General features: G+C 38.6%; 1 protein-coding gene and 1 long non-coding RNA gene across 2 annotated transcripts in view; one reads left to right on the top strand and one right to left on the bottom strand.

Annotated features, from left to right (window-relative positions):
* Positions 1-279: 279 nt before the first annotated feature.
* Positions 280-22,570, bottom strand: part of LOC131426562 (uncharacterized) — a 55,185-nt gene continuing 32,894 nt past the window's right edge. Inside the window, exon 3 of the long non-coding RNA XR_009229106.1 lies at positions 280-631. This is a non-coding gene — a long non-coding RNA (uncharacterized LOC131426562). The remainder of the gene's footprint in view (positions 632-22,570) is intronic.
* On the top strand, positions 8,350-11,603 carry LOC131426561 (UDP-glucosyltransferase 2-like). Its single transcript, XM_058589401.1, has 3 exons — positions 8,350-8,623; positions 8,692-9,103; positions 9,170-11,603. Exons 1-3 carry the CDS (start codon positions 8,386-8,388, stop codon positions 10,050-10,052), a joined length of 1,533 nt encoding a protein of 510 aa, XP_058445384.1. The 5' UTR covers positions 8,350-8,385; the 3' UTR covers positions 10,053-11,603.

Below are 22,570 nucleotides of genomic sequence, written 5' to 3'. Positions count from 1 at the left end.
TACTCCCCCCCTCCCTGACCCCTACCGTTACTGGTGGGAGTAAGGAGCTGGCACCTACGACTAGGAGTAAAACTTGTTCCTCAGATGGTGGCGGCGGGTATTCCTGAAATCAACTCTCTTTGCTCTGGTAACCATTCCGGAGGTCTCCGAAAAGACAAAAGTTTTCTCATTATTTTTGTCAGCACCTAACGCGTGCTTTCTGCTTCGGTAAGAGTAAGAAAACAACAAACTGCCATATGAGGAAATTCCGGACTGGCTTGTTGGTTGGCTGACTGGCATACCTGGACGGAACATTTTTTTTCTTCTTTTTTTCGTCACATTTCGACCGAGCTCTTCGTTCGTGTCTGAGTGCAATTTGACGCACGTTGGTTGGTTTGTGCAAAAGTCTCACGCTCTTCACCAAGCACATAGTCGAAATACTTTTACCTACCCCGTTTCTTTTTTTTTTTGCTGTGTTTTCGGAGGGAGTTCTTCGAAGATGCTGTCAGAGAGTTGATATTTGTTTATATTGCTTTCGGGCTGAGCTGGTGAAGTTCAATTTAATTAACTTGCTAAGATATTTCAAGCCCCGACCAAATAGATTGGGGGGGGTTCTGTGGTAGTACTTAATTCTCGGGACAGATGTATATTTCTGCAAAAAAAAAACATAACAAAAATTGATATTAATAAACTAACAACCAACAAGCAAATTCATTTGTGTCAAGTCGAGACCACCACCGCCCCCCGCCGTATCATTTTCAATCAATCGGATATCGATATAATCACCCGCTAAGCTAATTTCATTAAAAGCCACCACCGGCACCCGGCGAGAAACGGCTGCCACATCCACCTTTTTATCGGGGCGCGGTCGGGTTGTGTGACAGTGGGCGAACAGAAAAAAAAATCAATTAACAACCCTATTGATCGGGTAAATTCGCGCGCGGCAATCGAAGTAGTCGAGGGAAGTTTCAAATGTCACCGCTCGGCTTGACGCTCGACGCTCTGCATGATGGTGGAAATAATAACACTCTGTGGGAATGGATGGAATGGTAGCAACATAAAAGTTACCCCCCTCACTAGGAACACACGGACACGGAGGACAGCGAGACTAGCGCTTCATCAAACAAGCAAACAAACAAAGGTTTGCCAACGTGCTGGACTGGATGAGTAGTGGGCAGCAGCAGCAGCACCTACTAAATGTCAATATTGATAGTCAATTAATTATATACAATTTGCACGCCGTTTTCAATTTAACCTCTGGTTTCGGTTACGCATCCGGAAGGCAGCTAGTAAATCGCACAGCTATTAAACGCTAGTAAATAATTCATTTAATCGGTCGTTGCGTCGAGACGTCGTGGCCGAAAGTCAACAAAAGCGCCGCTGCTGTCATGGATAAGATAGAGCACAAGCAAGCGGTGCGTCAGATTCGTCAGTAAGATTTTCATTTCAGTTTTCTTTTCTACTACCTTCCTAAAGGAATATTTAAAGAAGCTCATGTAAAAACCGAAACTTCTACACACACACACACATTGGAAACCGTCCATCCAAACTGCAGACCAAACACGTGCCCGGCAGTAAAGTGCCCAATCACACCACTTGGCGAAATCCCTTGTAAACAACTTTAACAAGACGCAAATATTTGATCAGGATCACCGGCGGCTTTCCGAAACCTACCAAATGAGAAACACGTCAGCACATAAACTATTATTTAGCTAATACTTCACACTAGAAGATGTCCGGATAGTGAACGGAACCGATAGTGACATGGCAGATTTCGGGTGCTGACTAGCTGCTCGTTTGATCCACTGGCTTTTACCACCGATGTCGGTGTCCCTAACTTATAAACTGGGTGGGTTTGTTATCATCATTTGCGTATTGAGCCGATAGAATGGATTCCGGGCCCTATAAACCAATAAAAAAAGGCGGGTGGGTAATGTCAAGAACATAACCGGATGACGTGAATACGAATAAAATGGATCATTCAGTTTCTTGGATGTTAAAGAATCTGATTTCTGCAGCTGGAATTAGGGAACCGAATCCTTGAACTTTATTCTGAAACTCAATTTTAATGCTAGGAATTGAATTCTATCCTTAAACTTGGCAACTGAACTCTGAGTTGTTAAACTGTGCTTTGGAACTGAATTCGAGATCAGGACTTCGATACGCAGCTGAACTCTAGTTACGGGATTCCGGTTCAAGATTCAGTTTTCAAACTCGGATCTAGAATTCAGCTCAGAAGGTCTGTCCTAGAATCCCGATCCGGAATTTAGTTCAAAAATCTTCAGAATTCTTCAGTACTTGAATTCAATTGTTTTTTTTTTTAAAAAAAACAAATTCCGTTCTGGAAGTTTCGGAGAAAGAGGTCAAAATCTGAAAGAACAGAACTTACTTATTTTTTTCGGAGATGGCTCACCCGATTTTTGTGAAGCAAGAATTTAATGTAATATTTTATTTTCCCGTAAGTTGTCATTAAGTTTTGTCCGGATCCGACTTCCGGTTTCGGAACTATGGGACGAAGTGTGTTTATCATTGTATTGGATCAAGAGGGACATTAGAGATTAGAGGGCTGGACCTGTCAATGGATTCTGGACTTGAATTCCGACTATGGACTGTGGACCCATATGTGGACTTGGATTTTTGATTCTGGCTCTGGGTTCTAGAACTTGATTCTAAACCTTGAACTTGTGCCTGGATTCTGCACCTGAGTTCCAGATCTGATTTCTTGCTCTGGATATTGGATATGGATCATGAAGTCGAATTCCGGGCCTGAATTGTAAATTTAGATACCGGACTAGGATTTGAATTCTGGGGTTTGACCTGGATTTTGGCTCTGGATTCTGGACCTGAAGTCTGCATTCGAGTTCAGAACCAGAATTCTGAGCCTGGATCTAGTACCTGGACCTGGTAGCCTGGATTTTGGACCTGAATTTTGAGTGTTGATGCAAGAGCTGGATCTAGATTCCGGACTTTAATTCAATACCTGAATTTATAACCTGTATTCTGGATTTGAGTCTGGATTCTGGACCTGCATTTTGAGCTTTTATGCTCGACCTGGATTTTAGATCTGGAGCTGAATCTGCACTAGACTTTATTAACTGAATTTGTAACCTGGATTTCGGACTAGAGCTTTGAGTCTGACTTCTGTACCTGGACTTGGGTTTCTTGATCTGGGCCTTAATTTCGAACCTCGTTTCTAAAACAGCAACTGGATTCGGGACCGAATTTTGAATCTGATTATTGATGCTTGATTCTGGATCAGAATTCTAAGCCTGGATTCTCGACTTAGATATTCTGAACCGTGAACCTGCACTCTAGACTTTAGTCTGGATTTTGACTCTGGACTCTGCAGTTCTGAAGTTCTAAATTATGCTCCCGAATACCAAACCTGAGAATGAACTTGGATCCCGGATCTGGGCCTGGAGGTTTGAGCAAAATTCTTAGCTAGAATCTTAAGCCTGGATTCTGGACCAGGACATAACTTCTTGCTCTAAATTCTAGACATGAATTCTGCATTTGAATTCAGAACCAGCGTTTTGAGCCTGGGTCCTGTATCTGCTTGCTTGACCTGCATTTTTAGTCTGGATTCAAGATGTGAACTTTGAGTTTTGATATTGGACCGGAACCAAAATTCTGGATCTGAATTCTAGATCTGGATTCTGGACTTGAACTATCAGTCTGAATTCTTCACCTGGACTTGGACTCTTGGCAGAATTCTGAACTTGAGTTTTGAAACATGATTCTGGACGTAAGATCTTAGTCTGGATTCTTGTATTATGAGCCTAGATTTTGGTTCTGGAGCCAAATTTTTTAACCTGATTTTACGACTTGAATTGTGGTTCTGAATATCAAGTCTGAATTCGAATCTTGAACTTGGATTCTGAACCGGAATTGAAATGGATTCTGAAACTGGGCTTTGATTCTGAATCTGAATTCAGGCCCCAAATTATGGAGCAAAATCCTAAACCTGAATGAAATTAACACTGGATCAGAATTCAGAACCATGTTTCTGGTCTTGAGTTCTTTACTTGGATATTGGACCTGAATCTAGATTCTGAACTCGAATATGAATAGGAACTCAGGACTTGGATTCCGAATCTGAATTCTGCTTCCGAATTCCGGATATGAATAATGAACTTGAATTCAATACATGGACGTTGAGAATTGACCTAAATTCTGAGGCCTGTATTCTGAACCTGAATTTTTAGCTTGGATTCTGGACCTTAGTTTTGTTTTGATAATGGGCTTGGATCAGGACCTGGATCTAGATTTCTGATCTGGACTCGGGACATCAATTCTGCATTCGAATTCATCAGCTGAATTCGTAGTCTGGATTCAGGACTTAAGATTTTAGCTTGAACTTCAGATCTGGACCTGAATTTTAAACCTGGCTTCTGGACATGGGTTTTGATCCTGGACCTAAAATCAGAACAGGATTTCATCACCTGAATCTACATTTTAAGCCTGAGTTGGATTCCGAACCGGGATCCTAGACATGCATTTTGAACCTAAGCTCTAGATCCAGATTGAATTCTGGCACGAATATTGAGCTTGATTTCAAGACCTGAATTCTGAGCCTTGTTTCTGAACCTGAGCCATGATTTTGGACCTTAATCCTCCCGACCAGGATCTCAAACTTGAGTCATGCCCCTGGATTCTGTTCAAACACGATTTACGTAATACCTGGCCATTACAAATCTACTCAATCTCGAGATTTGTTTGAAGAAATTAATCAGTTGAGAAGTCAACATAATATTTTACCTTTCTTGGTAATAGAATTGCTGGAAAAGCTGAATTCTGATCGGAGCTTCGGGGAGGCCCTTTAGTGTTATGTACCATTTGACTCAGCTCAACGAGATCGGAGTATTTATGTGTGTGCACCTTTAAAAGATTCTTCTCTCCGCTTATTTTTCTCAAAGATGGCTGAACCAATGGTCAATAAACTTAGGCGCATTTGAAAGCTACTCTTGGTGTGAGAATCAAGTTCGAAGATGAATTTTCTGTCACTTTCAACTCTAGTGATATGATAATATAGGTGACGTAATCGCCAATCGCCATTTTTTCCTCCGATCAATTTTGTCAATCATTTTTTTTCAGAAAGTGATCAAGTTCAAATGTATTTTTACTAATATTTTTGATTTCGATAATGTTATCAAAAATCAGACCAAATTTCTGTCAGAGATTATTGTTGAAAGTAGATAGGTAGATTAAGAGAAGGTTTATTTATTGAATCCTGAGAAAAAATATCAACGGTTCTATACTGTTTTCATTTTGTACTTTTCTGGAAATATTGTCAACCCCTTACTGGCATACTGTTCGTTGATTTCAACGGTCATTTTAGTCCCTAATTTTGTATGCATCGCAAGTAACTTGCTCAGGGTAGCACTTTTTTTTTGTAAATTTTGTTTGTAGAGATTTGGACTTCTTGGTGTTTTTTTTAATTCTTGAAAACGTAGCAAACCGTTATTTTTTTCAGTGTATATTTGTTTTATATATAGCTCAATTGATTTCCAATAACACTTTCCGGGTTGAAACGGAATTTCATGCAAAAATACATCAGTCTTGAGTCAAATTGATCACTCAAGCCGTGCAAAAAAAGTCTTGTCACAATGAAGATGTGTGCAAAATTCCCATCTAAATCGGAACAAAACGATCCTGATTTGTCTGTTACTCCAAAATTTCATAAAAACCTAAGCAAATATTTTCAAAGTTGGTATTTCTTCTGCAAAAATTATCGTAGAATCGATTAATGATGGTTAGAAGATCCTCTAAATTCACTATCATGCCTGTTTTGTTCCATTTTTTCTTTTTTTCTAACTTCACTTCGAAGACTATCTGTGGAACTCTTAAAAAATGAATTCGACTAATCGGAAGCTACTCCTGACATCTTCATAAATTCAATAAATGGATTTTTTTTAATAAAATTGACCGCAAATAACTGTATTCTGTTTTACCCCAAGTCATCTTCCTCCATAAATTCACAGAAAAAAAGTTCTACTGATTGATGTTTGGACCAATTATGGTTAAACAAAGGCAGTCCTATGTTTCGCAGATAACTTCAAAAATAATCAACAGATAGTTTCTATGATTGCTTGCTTCGTGCTACATTGTTTTACGCCAATTTTCTTTCAAATATAATTTTTTGTTGAATTAAGATTTACAATTCCGAAGCAGATTCAATATGGCCTATCAATATTGGTCCAAACACACGTAATGCGAATGACAACGGTTATCTCGTTTTACCTCAATTTTTATCCTCTTTTCTAATATTTAATGAAAACAAGAACCATAGCTATCACATTTCTGCTGCCGATCAAAGAGACAGCATAGCAATTTGTTTTTATTCTTAGTCACATTCGAACCATTTGCCAAATGTGGAGCGGAATCTTAAGACTCAGCTTAGGGATAAATTGGGGTAAAACGGTACAACATGATTCGTACGGCCATCGAATCTATTTGTAATCTTGTTTTAAGGTCTGAGGACAGAGGGTCGCGTGTTGAGTTTTAAATCGACCACGCGGCTCGCTCAATTCCCTTTGTGCATCGTATTTCTCTCGTACTCTCTCGTATATGAGCAAACTGCACCGGGTTGCCAGCATAAATTTTTTTATTTTGATGAGAAGTTTTATCACATTAATCTATCGTATGGGTTGGACATTACATGGATTCCAATGAACAATGAAAAATTATTCAACTTTCACAAAGATAGAATGTTTGTGTGTTTGGCAGCCTTGTCGAGCCAATTTTATTTCTCTCTCCTTTTTCAGAATGCTATCAGGAAACCGAAGCGAAAAAAAAAAATGGCGGAAGCAATGAAACTGACCTTGTTTCACAGAAAAATACAAGACTTTATTTTTATCGCGATAACATATGTGTTTTTATGTACTAATCGCATCTAAACTAAATTATCTAGACTTTGTCACGGTAGATTTATGATACAAGCCTTCAAAGCCGAGATATTCGATGAACAAGTAAAGGTATGCATTTCCGAGCGTTCCAATTTTCAGCAGTTCAATGAATTGTTCTGAAAATTTCACAGAATATTCTCAACTAAATTTCGATAAGATTGTCAGGTGGGTTTTTCTATATTCTGCACCGTTTCCAAGAAAAATTAATTTGAAACGGGAAAATAGCAAAAAAAAACTACCACTTTACGGTACTGTCCTCAGCCCTTAAGGTCTTTCTTCCTAATAGTAATGGATTTTCATCAACCGCAGTCAGGTTCCTTTCTGTATGCAAAAGAAAGTTTAACTAGAAGTACGACTTATGAAATAAAGTGGGGTAAAACGGGTTAAACAGGATATGGATGCTCTTGTATAGAAGCAAACATCTCGCGTTCTGATTGGCTGGTGCTGTCATGGGTTAAATCAAACAGATTTTTCAATAGTGTACTATTGAAAAACTTCAATGTTGTTGCTATACACGTTCAAGTTGAAAATTTTGGATTCTATTGGTAGTTAGATTATATAAATCCTTCCACAGATCACTGAGCTATGAGTTTTCAAAATACGAGAAAGGCAAACGCGCCTTATGAATTATCCTCTTTGATACTCATTTATACCAAACATTTCAGAAAAGTTTTATTTTGAACTATTTGAGATTATGTCACACAACTGAAAATTTTATCAAAAGATTGTGATCATATTTCCGATGGAATGTCGCAAGAGTTATGTTAATTCGTTAGATACAACAAGAGATATTCACAATCAAAAACTTATCACTCTCTCAGAGGGTAAATTTTGAAAAGGCACCCCATAGTAAAGGAAGTCGTATTCACGACAAAAAGAATTTGGAGTAAAATGAACATGATAGCGTTTTGTGCGGTCCTTCTAAATACGTGGAATCAATTTTACTGACCATTTTCCCCCCACTGTGCATTGATTGGTGTACGAAAGCTCCTCTCATATATTCACATAATTTTGATAACAAATGTTCAAGCGATAAATCTAGATAGAAACTTGACTACTGATACTGTAGCTACAAGTTCAATGATACGATGATGATAAGCGCAGTCCGAACGTCCGCAGTCAATTACCTATTTGAAATTTCAAAAACTTTACTAACATTTGGTAAGCCCGGAACCGGATATTGAATCCGAATATTTAGCTGCAGCCAATTGAAACTTTCACTTGAATCGTAGATCATGCGTGAAAATTGCAAATCACGTACACTTTTACGTCACATACACACAATAATTTTGCTATCTCGACAACCGATTTGAGTTGGATGACAATCGGATTTCACAATAATAGTATAGCCTTTCTATACGAGTTCATATCTCCCATTTATCATCACACCAGCGTAAGCGAAATGATAAGCGAGTCCGCAATTGAAACTACCACCAACGCTACTCAGTGCCTGGTTGGTTGTCGATTCGTTCGCATCTCCCGTTCATCTGCGACCGAAAATATGGTCCGTCTGTGTCTTCTGATAATGCTAGTAACAATCGCTGGCCATACGAGCAGTGGCTACCGAATTCTCAGTATCGCCGTTAGTCCCAGCCGATCGCACGTGATTGTACAGGAGGCACTGGTTAAAGAATTAGCCCGGCGTGGTCATCAAGTTACCATGGTCAGTCCGTTCCCATCGACGAAGCCTATCGAAAATTATCGGGAGATTACGGTTCCGATCTCTGACTGGGGAAAAAGTGAGTACGGAAAGTAAAGGAAGGTGGTGCTAGAAAAACGGTTTCAATTTACTTTCTTTCCAACACAGCTACGATGGCTATATTCTTGAAGGATCAGTCCCGATGGGCAGCTTTGGCTAATTTTCCAACCACATGTAAAATTTTCATGGATGCATCGAACGATACTCTGAACGATCCCGAAGTACGTCGAGTGATTAGTGAAGAAAAGTTTGATCTTCTAATCACCGGAATTATGACTGACTTTTTACTAGGAATCGGACAGTTGATCGGTGCACCGACGGTGGTTGTTTCTCCCAACGCTGCCATGGATATGGTCAATGATATGGTCGGTAATCCCTACCCGATCGCTACCATACCGAACCTAATGATGGGCACCCCTAGTCCAATGGGTTTCGCCAATCGATTCGGCAACTTGATTGGTTGGACTCTGGAACATGTTTTCGGATGGTACATAGTATCGAAATCGGAGCACTACTATTAGTAATAGCAAGCCATGATCGCGGTTCAAGGTTCAAGGTCTGATTTTGTCCAATTTTCCCATTTTAGCTCCAACTTTCCGCGTGATCAATTTCCGGCATACGATGCGGTGAGGAAGAATGTGTCGCTAGTTCTAATCAATCAACATTTCACCAAATCTACTGCTCGGCCGTACGTTCAATCGATGGTGGAAGTTGGTGGACTACAGATCAAACCATCACCCGATCCGCTTCCCTCGGATCTTCAGGAATGGATTGACGGCGCCGAACATGGAGTTATTTTTTTCAGTATGGGAACCAACCTGCAAAGTTCATCATTTCCGAGCGATAAACTTATTGTCCTGCTGACCACTTTTGGAAATCTCAAGCAACGAATCGTCTGGAAATGGGACTCGCAGACGATGCCGGACAAGCCACCGAATGTTCTGTTGCGTCGATGGCTTCCCCAAGATGATCTCTTGGCACATCCCAACGTGCGTCTCTTCATCACGCACGGTGGCCTGGGAGGAGTGGCAGAAGCTCAGTATCACGGTGTTCCACTGGTCGGAATTCCCATGTTCGGCGATCAGCAAAGTAATCTGGAAAAAGCCACCAAAGAAGGATGGGCTGTCGTGGTAGAATTTGCTGACTTATCGGAAGACACTCTCGCACGAGCAGTGGGAGAAGTTTTGAACAATGCCAGTTATACCGAGACAGCGAAGAAACTCTCCGAACTGTACCGGGATCGACCGATGTCGGCTATGGATACGGCAGTGTTTTGGACGGAGTACGTCATTCGGCACCGAGGAGCGAAGCATATGCGATACCCGGGTGTCGACCTGAACTTCTTTCAACGCCACTTACTGGACGTTTGGGCCGTTCTGGGGATCGGTATATTCATTGTTGTTAAGCTTACTTGCCTTGCATGTCGACTGTGTCGTCGAAAAACGACCCCAAAAATTAAAGTGAATTGAATACTTCACTTTCGTCACTTGTTAAAACTTCTTGTTTCTTCATGTTATAAAATCATTCAAAAAATTAAACACGAAACATGCTCGTTGTGAACACCAACTCCGCATACCTATCGAAAAGAGTGAAGGGTCGTCGTGCTTCCGTTAAGTATACGTAATATCAACATATCTTTCGTTCTTCTGTGAACGACGGGGATGCTGATGGCCAACAAAGATGACCAATCATCTGCCGAATCACCGGCACTGAAAAGTACTCAATAATCCTATTCAGAGTTAATCAAAAAGTCATTTCCATGTACTCAAAAAACAGACGAAAATGACGAAAAATAAATGTCACTCTCAGCTCCGTTTGCAAACTTTTGAGAACGACATTCATGAGCGGAACCGTAGTTTCAAATTTGTGTTTATTTATTTATTTATTTATTTATTTATTTTGGAGCAGGAAAAAGCCCGATGGAGATGAAATTTGGCAATCTCTCTCTCCAGCAGGCATAAAACCTCCTCATCATTTGTATCTACAGATTACAATGATCCAACAGATACATTTGGGTCTTAACACTAACAATTAAAACTAAATCTATAACCCTATCTATAACTAGTTGATGACACTAAGCATTGCAGGGCAGTAATAGCGCTCTTGCTTAAACGGTGAGAGAGAATAAAAAAGTGAATAGGTAAATGTTATATAAGGGTTGGTGAGGGGGTGGGGTGGTAAACGAGAGTGGGCTAACGACGGTGTTAGAAGCAGCATGTTGATCTAATTAGTGACCAAAAAGATGGTGGAAGACAGAGAAAACGACGGGGTTAGAATCGGCATGAAGATCTGGTTAGTGATCGAAAAACGGATGGTGGATGACAAAGAGAAAGTAAAAGGGACGACCGAGTTAATTTCGACGAGCGAATCTAGTTAGTTTCAAATGGAGATTGTGGAGAGACGGAGTGGGAAAGGTCACAATAATCCAGCAGATACCATGTCATAAACTTATTACTGATAATTGAAACTACCCCTATTACTATCCTTAATACTTAAGAAGGAGAGAAGTAATTCAGAAACAATTCTTTCACGGTGTTGCGAGATAAGTGAAAATCGAACAAGTGAGAACATCGATTAAATAGACGGCACATACTAGAAAACGGTTCGTTATAGCCGTAATTAGTGCGAGCAGATTGAATTCTGAGAAATGGATGAGATCGGAGGTTGCGAAAATTAATAGCTAGGTTCAGTTTATGTAACAATTCGGGGCAATCAGTTTGCGATTGTAACAAATCCGCCACGAAAATAGCTTTACAGATGTCTCGGCGTACGGATAACAAGTCTAAATGAAAAAGTTTACAGCGCTCACTATAGTTGGGAAGGTTGTTGGGATCCCTCCAAGGAAGACTGCGAAGTGCAAACCGAAAAAAATTTATGCTGAATAGCTTCTATGCGTTGGATGTGGAGTTGATAACAGGGAGCCCAGACGACTGCAGCATATTCGAGTATAGAGCGAACCAGTGCACAATATAGTGCTTTAAGACAATATATGTTATTAAATTTCTTTGTAATGCGAAATATAACGCCTAGCATCTTGGAAGCCTTAGAGATCGTATATTCTACGTGATTCTTAAAATTAAGTTTTGAATTCAACAGAACTCCCAAATCCTTGACAGTCGATTCTCGTTTGAGAGTAGTCTGAGAAATGGTATAGTCGAATACAACTACTGTGCGTTTACGTGAGAAAGAAATCACGGAACATTTTGAAGCGTTCAGGACCATTCTATTGAGGATGCACCAACTGGAGAAGATATCTAACTGTTTCTGCAGGAATCTGGCATCTTCCATGTCTTTAATAGGATGATACAATTTAAAATCGTCGGCGAATGATAGTTTTTTACATTGCAGCGAAAGGTTCAAATCATTGAGATACAGCAAAAATAAAAAGGGTCCGAGGTGACTACCTTGAGGTACCCCCGAGTTAGTAAGGAAGGGTGCGGCTGTGCAGTCACCGATTTTAACTATCATAGTACGGTTAATCAAATAGGACTGCAGTCAGTTCAAAAAAGGACCGCTAAATCCAAGTCTTCCTAGTTTTGCAATAGCTATTTGATGATTTATTTTATCAAAAGCAGCGGAGAAGTCAGTATAAATATAGCGTCAACCTGCTGTCGCGCCTGTAATGACTGTGTTCTTTCTTTCATTTGCCCTTTCAGTCGGTTTTCGGTTTTCGGTGCAATTCGAAGCGTCAACCGAAGCGTCGAGAATCGATAATGACAGAAAACGATTCGCAATGATTTTTACCTGTTGGTGCTTGTATCTACAGCAGTTTTGATTTCTAAAGAGGTTCCGGGGTGGAATCACTACTGTTTATCATATTTTCTACATTCTTCATAGCCAAATGTCACAGATTTTCATTATCACGCTGAAAGAATGAGAATTGAAATTCTACTGATTCTTCCTGCCGACGTTAATTTTGGTTTCGTTTTGTCGTTAGGCAACCAGTGACGTTGGCATTGATACTCTCTTTTGTTGCAGTGAGAGACGAAAATGCTTCGTCACTCTTCGTTTGTTTTGGTTGCGGTCATTTACGAAAGAGACAGTAGAAAAACGAATATGAGCCGGTTGGATTGGATTCTTTCATTGAGAATGCGTGACAATTTTAAGCACTGATCCTACCTATACCAGTTTAAATTTATCACGGTTTGATCGAAAAAAAAACATGATGATTTTGTGACGATTGTTTATTTCATGTTTTCAAGGTAGGCTTGTTCACTACTTTCTAAAAGTGATTTTTTCGTAGTATCTGCAGCAGATGTAGATGATTCTCAGTACCTAATGTATTTAACTTAAAATTAACGAATTTTTGACGTAAATATGACGCACTCTACTATGGACAGTCTTTTGAGAATTTGCCATATGTCATAACTTATTACGAACTAAAAATTAGTTTTCTAAAAATTAGGAATCAAAGAGTTTCAAAGAGATGCAAAATTCAGGTTCGATTCAAAATCCAGGTTCATAATTCAGATTCAGATTCAGATTGAAGATCCCAATGCTGATCCAGTCTATAATCCAAACAAAGAATTTAGGTCCTGAATCCACGTTCAACATTCGATCAGATTAAAAACCTAAGCGCAGGATTCAGGTTCAGAATCTAGAAAAAAGTTCAAATCAGGTCCAGGTACATATTCCAGGCACATGTTCCAGGTTCAGAATTTCAGTCCTGAATTTGGGTCCTAAATTTAGATTCAGAATCCAAGCTCGGAGTTCAGGTTTCAGACCGAAAACTCAGGCTCAGAATTCAGTTCAAAAGTTCAAGCTTAAAATTCAGGTGCAGAATGTTCAAAATTAAAGTCTAGAATCCAGATCCCGAGTTCAAGTCCAAGTCCACAATCCAGGTCGTAAGTTCAGGTCCAAAAATTCGATTCTGAATTCAGGTACAGAATAAAAGCCCAGAACATAAAAAAGAGAGCCCAAAATTCTAGTTCAGAATCAAACCTCTGAATTCAGGTGCAGAACTCAATCCAGGTCCAGAATCCAGGCTCCAAGTTCAAGTCCAGAATCCAGGTTACTAATTGTGGTAAAGAATTTAGGTGCATAACTGATGTCCCGAATCCAGAGCAAGAATACAGATCTGGAATCCAGGCCCAGGTTCAGATTCCAGGCACATGATTTAAATCCAGAATTAAGGCTCAGATTTCAGGTCTAGAAATAAAGCTCAATATTCAGATCCAGAATCCCTGTCCAGATCCAAAGTTCAGATTCAAAATTCAGCTCTAGAATCCAGGTTCAGAATTCTAGTCCAAGTGCGGAATTCAGGCTTGAAATTCAGATCCAGAATCCAGGCAAAAATTTCAGGCCTAGAAAGTCTCGAAGTTCAGGTTCAGTATTCGGTCCCACATCCGGGTCCAGAAGGTTAAAGTTTAGAATTCAGGTGACAAATTCTGATAATGAATTCGAGTACAGAGTTGATGTCCAAATCTAGAATCCCGGTCCAGAATCCTGTTACAGAACTGAGGCTCTGAATTCGGATGCAGAATTCAGGGTCAGAATCCAGGTCTAGAATCCAGAACCAGAATTCTGATCAGGAACAGATTGTAGGCGTTTGATTCAGGTTCAGGATTTCGGTCAAAAATTTGGGTCCTGAATTCAGATCCAGAATGAAAGCTCAAATTCAAGTCTATAATCCAGATTCAGAATCTAAGCTCAGAATATTTATTTCTAGATTTCCCGACCAGATGCAGAATGTAGGTTCAAAAATCATGTCTAGAATTCAGGCTTAAAATTCAGATCCCGAATCCAGACTAAGAATTCAAATCTGCAATCCAAGTCCTAAATTTAGGTCCGTAAATCCAGTTCTGATTTTAGGCCAGGTCCAGAATCTAGCCTCAGAATGCAGGTCCAAGTCAAGAATCTTGGTTAAAATTCAAGTTCAGAACTCGGTCTTAAATTTCAGGTCCAGATTCCAGGCCCAGAATTTAGATCAAGCCTCAAGGCCTGAATCCATGATCCAAGTTTATAATTCAGCTTCCGAATTCGGTAACAGAATTCGGGTCCAGAATTCAGAGCAGAAAACCAGAAACCAGATTTCAGGTTTACTGGTAAATTCAGATTAAGATTCAGAATTCAAGACCAAAACCCAAGCTCAAAATTCAAGTCCAGAATCCAAGTCTGATTTCAAGTTCACTTGTTTTCTGGACCTGAATTCTGATCCAAATTACGGTTCTGAATTCAGATCCAAAATTAAAGCTCAGGTCCAGGTAATTTGGATCAGAATTCAGGTCCAGAAAACAGGTGAAAGTTAAGAAACCAAGTTAAGAATATTCCAGGTTAAGCATAGTTCAGGTAAAGAATTTAGCCTCAGAGTTCAAGTCCATAACCCAATTAATAAATTCAGGAAATCAACTCGAGTGCAGAATTGAAGTCCCAAATCAAAAGCAAGTGTAATATGAGCCTTTAACACTAAATCCCCTCACACATTCCAGACCACACGCACTTACCAAAAACCCGTAAAAGCACCCTTCCACGAAAACCTAGAAACCTACATAGAATAAAAACATTACCTACATGAAGGCAACTAAAATATCAACACTTGCACGTTCCGGTGACCCAGCGGAAAAACGCCGTGGTCATAAAATTCGACTACAGAAACAAGGCAGCATCAAGTTTCAAATCGTTATGTCATCGAAGTATAACAGAAAGCAAAAACACAACAGCCTGTGTCACTTCTCTCTTCTTCACGGCCCTCATGTCCCACAATCGATACAAGTCAACACGACCTAGAATAACAGTAACCCAAGAACACACACACTAACTCAAACCGACACTCACGAGAATAACCCAACATGCTATCGCCCTCTCCTCTCCGTATCACACCCGCTCACGCTCATCAAGAAGCTTTACTCACTCTCTTACCCACGAAATATACAATGGCCGACACGATACAACGAGTTCCATTGGTTAAACCCGATTTACATTGCGCGTTCTAACTCCTCCTCCCGGATTCTCAGAGATCCTAATTGTAAAAACTAATTAGCTCGGCTAAGAGAGAATAGACTTTATAAGTAAATGAATTTATAAAAATAAAGCAATCTTAATCTCAACCTTAATCAATTCTCGTGGCGACCGTGACAGAATCCTGGTCCAAGTCCGGTATCAAAACTCTAAACTCAGATCCAGCATCGAGGTCAAGCAAACAGGTACAGGATCCAGGTTTAAAATTCTTTTGTTCTGAATTCGGATCCAGAATCTAGGTACAGCTCCAGACTGATTCTGGTTTAAGATTTCGGATCAGAATTTGTGTTCTGAGTTCATGTCCAGAATCAAAGCCCATGTCCAGAAACCAGTCACTGAGTTCAGGTCCAGAATCAACACTCAGAGTTCATGTCCATATCCAAAATTCAGGTTCAAAATTCTGGTCTAGAATCCAGGTCCAGAGGTCAGGCTTGAAATTCAGATTCAGAATCTAAACTAAATAAAAATTGAGGTTCAGAATTCGGTCCAGAATCAAGGCTCAAAGCTGAAGTCCAGATCCGAATTTGAAAATTCAGGTAATGCATTCCGATGCAGATTCGATGTCCCGAATCCAGATCCGGTCCAGTATTCAGGTTAAGATTCAACGTCAACACTTAAAATTCAGAACCAAAATCCAAGTCTAGAATCCATGTCAAGACCCAGAATCCAGGCCAGAACCAGATTCAGGTTTAGGATTTCGGTTCTAAGTTTGGGATCTGAGTTTAGGTCCAGATGCGAAATTCAGGTCCAGTATCCAAGCTCAATACTCGGGCCCAGATTTCCAGTCCAAGTTCAGGCTTAAAATTCAGATCCAGAATCCAGATCAATAATTCAACTCCACAATCCAGATATTCCTTATATTCGGTCCTGATTTTAGGTCCAGAATCAAAACCGAGGCATTCAGGTCCAAATAAAAAAATACTGGTTAAAGATTCAGATTCAGAATCATGCCTCAAAATTCAAGTTCAGAACTCGGTTCAGAAACCAGATTCAAAACTTTTGTCCAGGTCCAGTTTCAATACTCTAAACTCAAGTCCAGAATCGAAGATCATAATTCAGATCCAGAATTTGGGAGTAGAATTCAGGACCAGAATTCAGAGCAAGAAACCGAATCTTGAACACAGGAGAAAATTACAGGTTTAGAACCCAGGTTTCAGAATCACCCAAATTCAGTTCTAGAATGCAGATCAACAATCCAGAGGCTCAGAATTCAGGTCCAGAATCCGTGTACAGGTCGAGATTCCGAGTTTTAGGTTCAGAGTTCGGGTCTAGAATTCAAGTCTAAAGCTCATGTTCTGGATTCAGAATCCAGACCCAAAGTTCAAGTCAAGAGTACAGGTCAAGTCAAGGAATCAGGTTCAATATCAAAACTCAAAATTCAGGTCCAAAATCTACCATAGTAAGTCCAGGTATTGAATCCCGGTGCAGAGTTCTAGGTCTGGATTATAATACGTAATTCAGATCTAAAATCCAGAGCAAGAATCCAGAGTTCAGGTCCTGGTTCACAATCCAAGATCAAAATTTAGGTCAAGCCTCCAGGTCCAGTATTGAAGTTTATAATTCAGGACTAAAATTCGGGAGCAGAACTCAGGTTCAAAATCCTGAGCGAGAAACTAGATCCACGAACTCAGATGCAGAATCAAGGCCCAAATTCAGGATTTAGAGTCAAGGTCTCCAAGTCCAGATCCAGAATCCAGTATTCAGGTCTAAAACACAGGTTCACAGTTCATAGCCGGAATCCAAACTCAGAATTCAGGTCCAACATATGTGCCTAGGTTTAGCTTTCCGAGTCAGAGCTAAGATCTAGAACTCAGGCTTAGAATTCAGATTCAGCATTAATGTGTAGAATCCACGTTCACAGTTCAGAAGCAGAATTTGTACCCAGGATCCAGAATTCCGGCTCAGTTCCAACTTCGCTTTGGCACCCCTCACCGATGATAACGCAAATAAGTGAATAATTTGTTGCTAATTAGTTACGGTAATTTTGAATTCGTTGCTCAATTTTTTTTTGAGTTCTTCGCTAAGTTCATATGAAGTTAGTGAAGCCCCCCTTCCAAATATGCTTCAAAACAAATCGAAGCCTAGTGAATAATTTATTGCTAATTTGTTGCTAATTAGTTACGGTAATGTTGAATTTGTTGCTCAATTTTTTTTTCAATTTTTTCGAGTACTTCGCTAATTTCATATAAACTTAGCGAAGTACCCAAAAAAAAAAAAATTGTGCAACAAATTCAAAATTACCGTAACTAATTAGCAACAAATTATTCACTAGGCTTCGATTTGTTTTGAAGCATATTTGGAAAGGAGGCTTCGCTAACTTCATATGAACTTAGCGAAGTACTCAAGAAAATTGAAAAAAATTGAGCAACAAATTCAAAATTACCGTAACTAATTAGCAACCAATTATTCACCTGTTTATGTTATTATCGGCGAGAGGTGCCTCGCTAAGTTCATGCTCATTTTCCGATTACGTTTCTGAAATCACCCTCCCTTTTTTTTAAGATAACATAATAATTTAAATAAGAAAGTAACCAATTTTTCTTTTGTAAACGCTTTTTGTCGTCGAAATGAGAAACATTGTTTCTTAGTTTTTTTACAGCAAATGCTGTGAATTTCATTACCATCTGATCGGCAACGTAGTTCAAATCGAACGTCAATGATCACACCCCAACAAAAAACATTGCGGTCCCGCTCTCCCCATGCCAGCTCCGTACTAATTGAAGAGTACTGTTCGGGAAAAGCATTCAACCAGCACAGCACAGCCTACTGTACGGGGGAAAACGTTTAATCCGATAAACATTTACAACGGATTACCGGTAAAACAAGCAAAACACGCACTCCCGGATCACCAAACAACCCGCCAGCCAGCCAGCCTACTTTGATTTGGCGAGGCAAATATCAGATTCACTCACACCATCGGACCGGTAGAGTATAGTTCAATGTGCGTCGGTCGAAGCACGTTGTTTGTGAGTTTTGGCGAAACCGGCCACCGAGCGGAATTAGGTGGGCGGCTGTTCATGCCGGTGTTCTCCTCCTCCTCCTTCTCGTCGCAGATAAACAAATGCTCCAATAAGTAAAACCTCGCACCACCTTTGCATCGATACTGGATTAATTATGTGACCTAGGGACCTGCTAGGTTAGGAGGGGATAAGAAACTTCACACATTTGCCTAATTTTTTGCTTGTTCCTTTTCGAACGAGAGAAGGATGTTTGACATGGAAGCATCACAGCGTGTGTTTTTGCTTCTAAGAAAACGGTTTGTTTACTTTGCTCGTTTGAAAAAGTTATGTAATTCTTTTAGAACCCTAACTTTCAAGCAAAGAACGGTGTTTATTAATTTCTTGTATCTTCAGCAAAGCTGTTGGCATTTTAAATACTGATATTTTTACGTTTTGTCTTTGACTCACAACATAACGTTTTAGATATTCTTATCATTTCGTTTTCGACATATAACTGTGTTTTATAAAACATAGAGAAAAATTATTTGTTTACTGGATGCATGTAGAAGTATCCCGATCAGATTCGCATAACAAAATCATAACACAAGTATATCAACAGTTGATATGTATAACAATTTGTGTTATTTTGAGATATTTAACAGATGAAAACAGTTGAAAGTTTAAACTTATTATAACAATATAATAACAAAATCAGTTATGATGTTTTATTTTCATTTGCAAGACTCATGACAGCGTTCATTATTAGAAAAAAAGAGTTCTTCCGTTGCTTTATATCAAACAATAATGATCAGAATTTCAAAAAACTAAAAGAAGAAATCAAATCACTAAATAAATGATTCATTTAATTAAAAAAAAAAACATTCAACAATCTTGGATTGAAACGATGCTAAATGTTAGATGTGAAATAGTTTTTCTATGTAAAATTTGCTATCTAATTTTTTACAACTATTGTTATAAATTTCTGCTTTCGGACTTCTGTAGTTATATCAAATTCAATAATAATTGTGATACAAACGTTTCAAAATCAGTTACGATTTTGTTCCTGCTAGAGTCTTTTTTGGTATGATTTTTGTTATTTTAACAGCTTACCAGCCAAAAATATTTCAAAATTTGTTACAACATATTTCTGAAATAAATTACTCCAGTTGTTATAATTTTGTTATTACCATCTGATTGGGATGTCATCTTATACAGTATTGCAGAATATATAATTGCTACTCACCTCACAGAAGGAATAGATTTATATGTGAAAATATCTTTTCAGTGATATAAAGCAAGAGAACATCGGGTTAGAACCCACATGAATGTAGGGTATACCGTTTTGCGTGCTCATAGTTAAAACATATATAATTAAAACTGATGCATAAAATAGAGAATATTATTGCGCAGAAGAATTCCTTATGAAAAAAAAATTAACGCTGAGAATCATCTTCAACTCATGGAACCGTTCTGCCATTGAGCTAACCTGGAGAAACAGAGGAAACTCTATACAATACTACAGCCACCAGTCAGCCATTTCTCTCCGTCGTTCGCCGGCTTCAGACTTCTTTTCTGAACACATCGTCAATGGATATTTTTGTAATCGGATTCCACATAACTTTGATCAAAGGATTTTTTTTCCAATGGCAGTAGCCGGGTTTACATGTTAAAAATGCCCCCAAACAGAAATTAAATTGATATAACCTGTTTGATAAGATTTGTATTGGGGATGAATTTACCAACATTTTATCCCTTTAACTGCCATATTCGTGGAGTTGGAGGGGTTCTTCTTATTTTAATTTTATTAAAAAAAAATTAAAAAGAAAACAGAAATATTTTAGGTACACGGAAAGACCGAAATTAGCATTTTGGCGAAAAAATTAATTGATTTTCTGATTTTAGTTAGTTATTTTTTGAGACAACTAAAAAGATCTTACTTTTGCTAATTTAGATTTTTTAATTCAAATTCCCTTAATGATAATAAAATATTTGTTGATATAACTATTTTTTTAGTTGAATTCACCAATTAAACGTTCTGTCATTTCTTAGCTAAGGCACACTTCATTCCCATTCAACTAATTTTTTAGTTGAATTAGAGAAATAAAACGTTGTTTTCAACCAACATGGTTGAATTGGTTTCTGCAATTTGCAGCTATATGGCGCTCTGTCACCGAAAAAATGTTAACACCGTAATGACTACTAGCCACTAGATGGCACACTACTACCGAAAAAAATTTCAGTCGCGGTTGTCTTTTCTATATTGGCAGGTATAAATACGATGTTATAATGGATAATGGTATAAACAAAAAACATAAACTTTTTTGAATTTTTTTCGCTGCTTTTTTTTCATTCGATTTCGCGAAATCTACTCTCTCACTGAAAACTTTGAGCACTCGGAAAACAAAAACCGAATACAAGTAGCACACCGGACGGCGTAGCCCGGAAGGTAGGAAGATACAAAAAACATCATTTGACATAAACAATTAGAGTGCAACATTCGAAACTTACTCCACTGTTCCGCGTAAAAACATTATTAGGCACAATCGTTTCAAATGAGCACAAATTCTGAATAAATGCACTTTTCACTAAGAGTTTACGTCATTTTTACAACTCGGTTTAGAAATTTATATATCGATATATCGTAACACATGCGAAAAACATCTAAACAATTCGCAAGCAGTTTCAACAAGACTGTCCATTTTAGCTTTTTAATGGTTTGTTTTGCTTTGACACTTCTCATGAGATTTTGGCTAATAAACTTGTTAATAAAACCCATTTCATTTTTGTTTTCTTTGTACTGGCCTTCAGTAATGACGGTGATTGATAAATAGTAACAAATTTTCTGATTTCAAAAACAAAATTAGTTGTCAATGAGAATTTCGTGTTGGATTGAAATATTGCTGGTTTGTGTCCAGGATATTCGCCAACTAAACACATTCTCTAAAAATAAGAGTTTTTTTCAGCAAAGTAAATTCTCAATTTTAACTAATTTTATAGTTATTTTGAAAATTTTGTTGTTAAAATCAACTAATTCAAAAACAGTAATACGAATTAGGCGCAGAGCTAATTTCGGGCGTTCCGTGTATTATTGGAAACCTTTCTATTTTGTTTTAGAGTACATTATGCTGTATTATTATCAGTTTTTATGAAAACGTAAACGGGTATTATATCAGACTTTTAGAATTGAAAAATAATTCAATTGAAAAACCATGCGTCTCCATCAAATTATCATAAAAAAAAAGGAAAATAATTATTAAACTCAGTATGTAAATATGAACATTGGACAGCTTCCAAGTAATAGTTCTATATCGCCACGCGACTAGAGAAAACGTCTCTAACAGGAAGCAGAACTTGTTTGAGCCAATGAGTTCCCAAGGAAATTTCTGATTCGGGTAAGCAATTTGCAGCCGCAGTCAAAAAAGAATACTCGCTCTTCGATACAGAAAGGATTTATGAATTCGAAACTCTGTAAAGACAAAAACGCATTCCATGATTCATGGAAACACACGAAGCCCCCGGTAAATGTTTTGCCTAATTTGGCTAGTTGTCACTACATTCGAGAGACACCTCGGTGGTACCGCGACAACAGAGGGCTTTGGGAGCTCGAAGTTCATAAGAATATTTAAAACCTGTTTTAACCCACCTGGTATTGCTATGATTTTATCATATAACTCATGTTTACGATATTTTCGGTTGCTAGTAACTGGTATGATTCGTTTGACTAACATAACGTATAAATTGAAAAAAAAATTGAGCCAAACAATTTGTACAGGGTCCGGCACTCGAAGTGTAACCAATTAAAAAGGCCATAAATTCAGTTTGGAAAATTACTTTTACTTAAGTCAAAGTACAAAATGTGTAAAAATAATGCAAAATTCAGAATCAATTCACTTTTGCTCGATATGACCACCTTTTGCCTTGACTATGGCCTTGAGACGGTCAAAAAACGAATCGCAAGCTGCCCGAATGTGATTTGCAGGTATTTTGGCCCACCCGCGGACAATAACTTTTTTCAGCGCCTCGAGACTGGTGTATCTTTTAGTTCGGACTTTGCTCTCCAAAATGGCCCAAAGAGATTAATCCATTCGATT

This window comes from Malaya genurostris, chromosome 1 (genome assembly GCF_030247185.1).
Source record: "Malaya genurostris strain Urasoe2022 chromosome 1, Malgen_1.1, whole genome shotgun sequence".
NCBI lineage: Eukaryota > Metazoa > Arthropoda > Insecta > Diptera > Culicidae > Malaya > Malaya genurostris.
The sequence above is the reverse complement of the archived record's forward strand: the minus strand, read 5'-3'. Positions and strand labels throughout refer to the sequence as shown.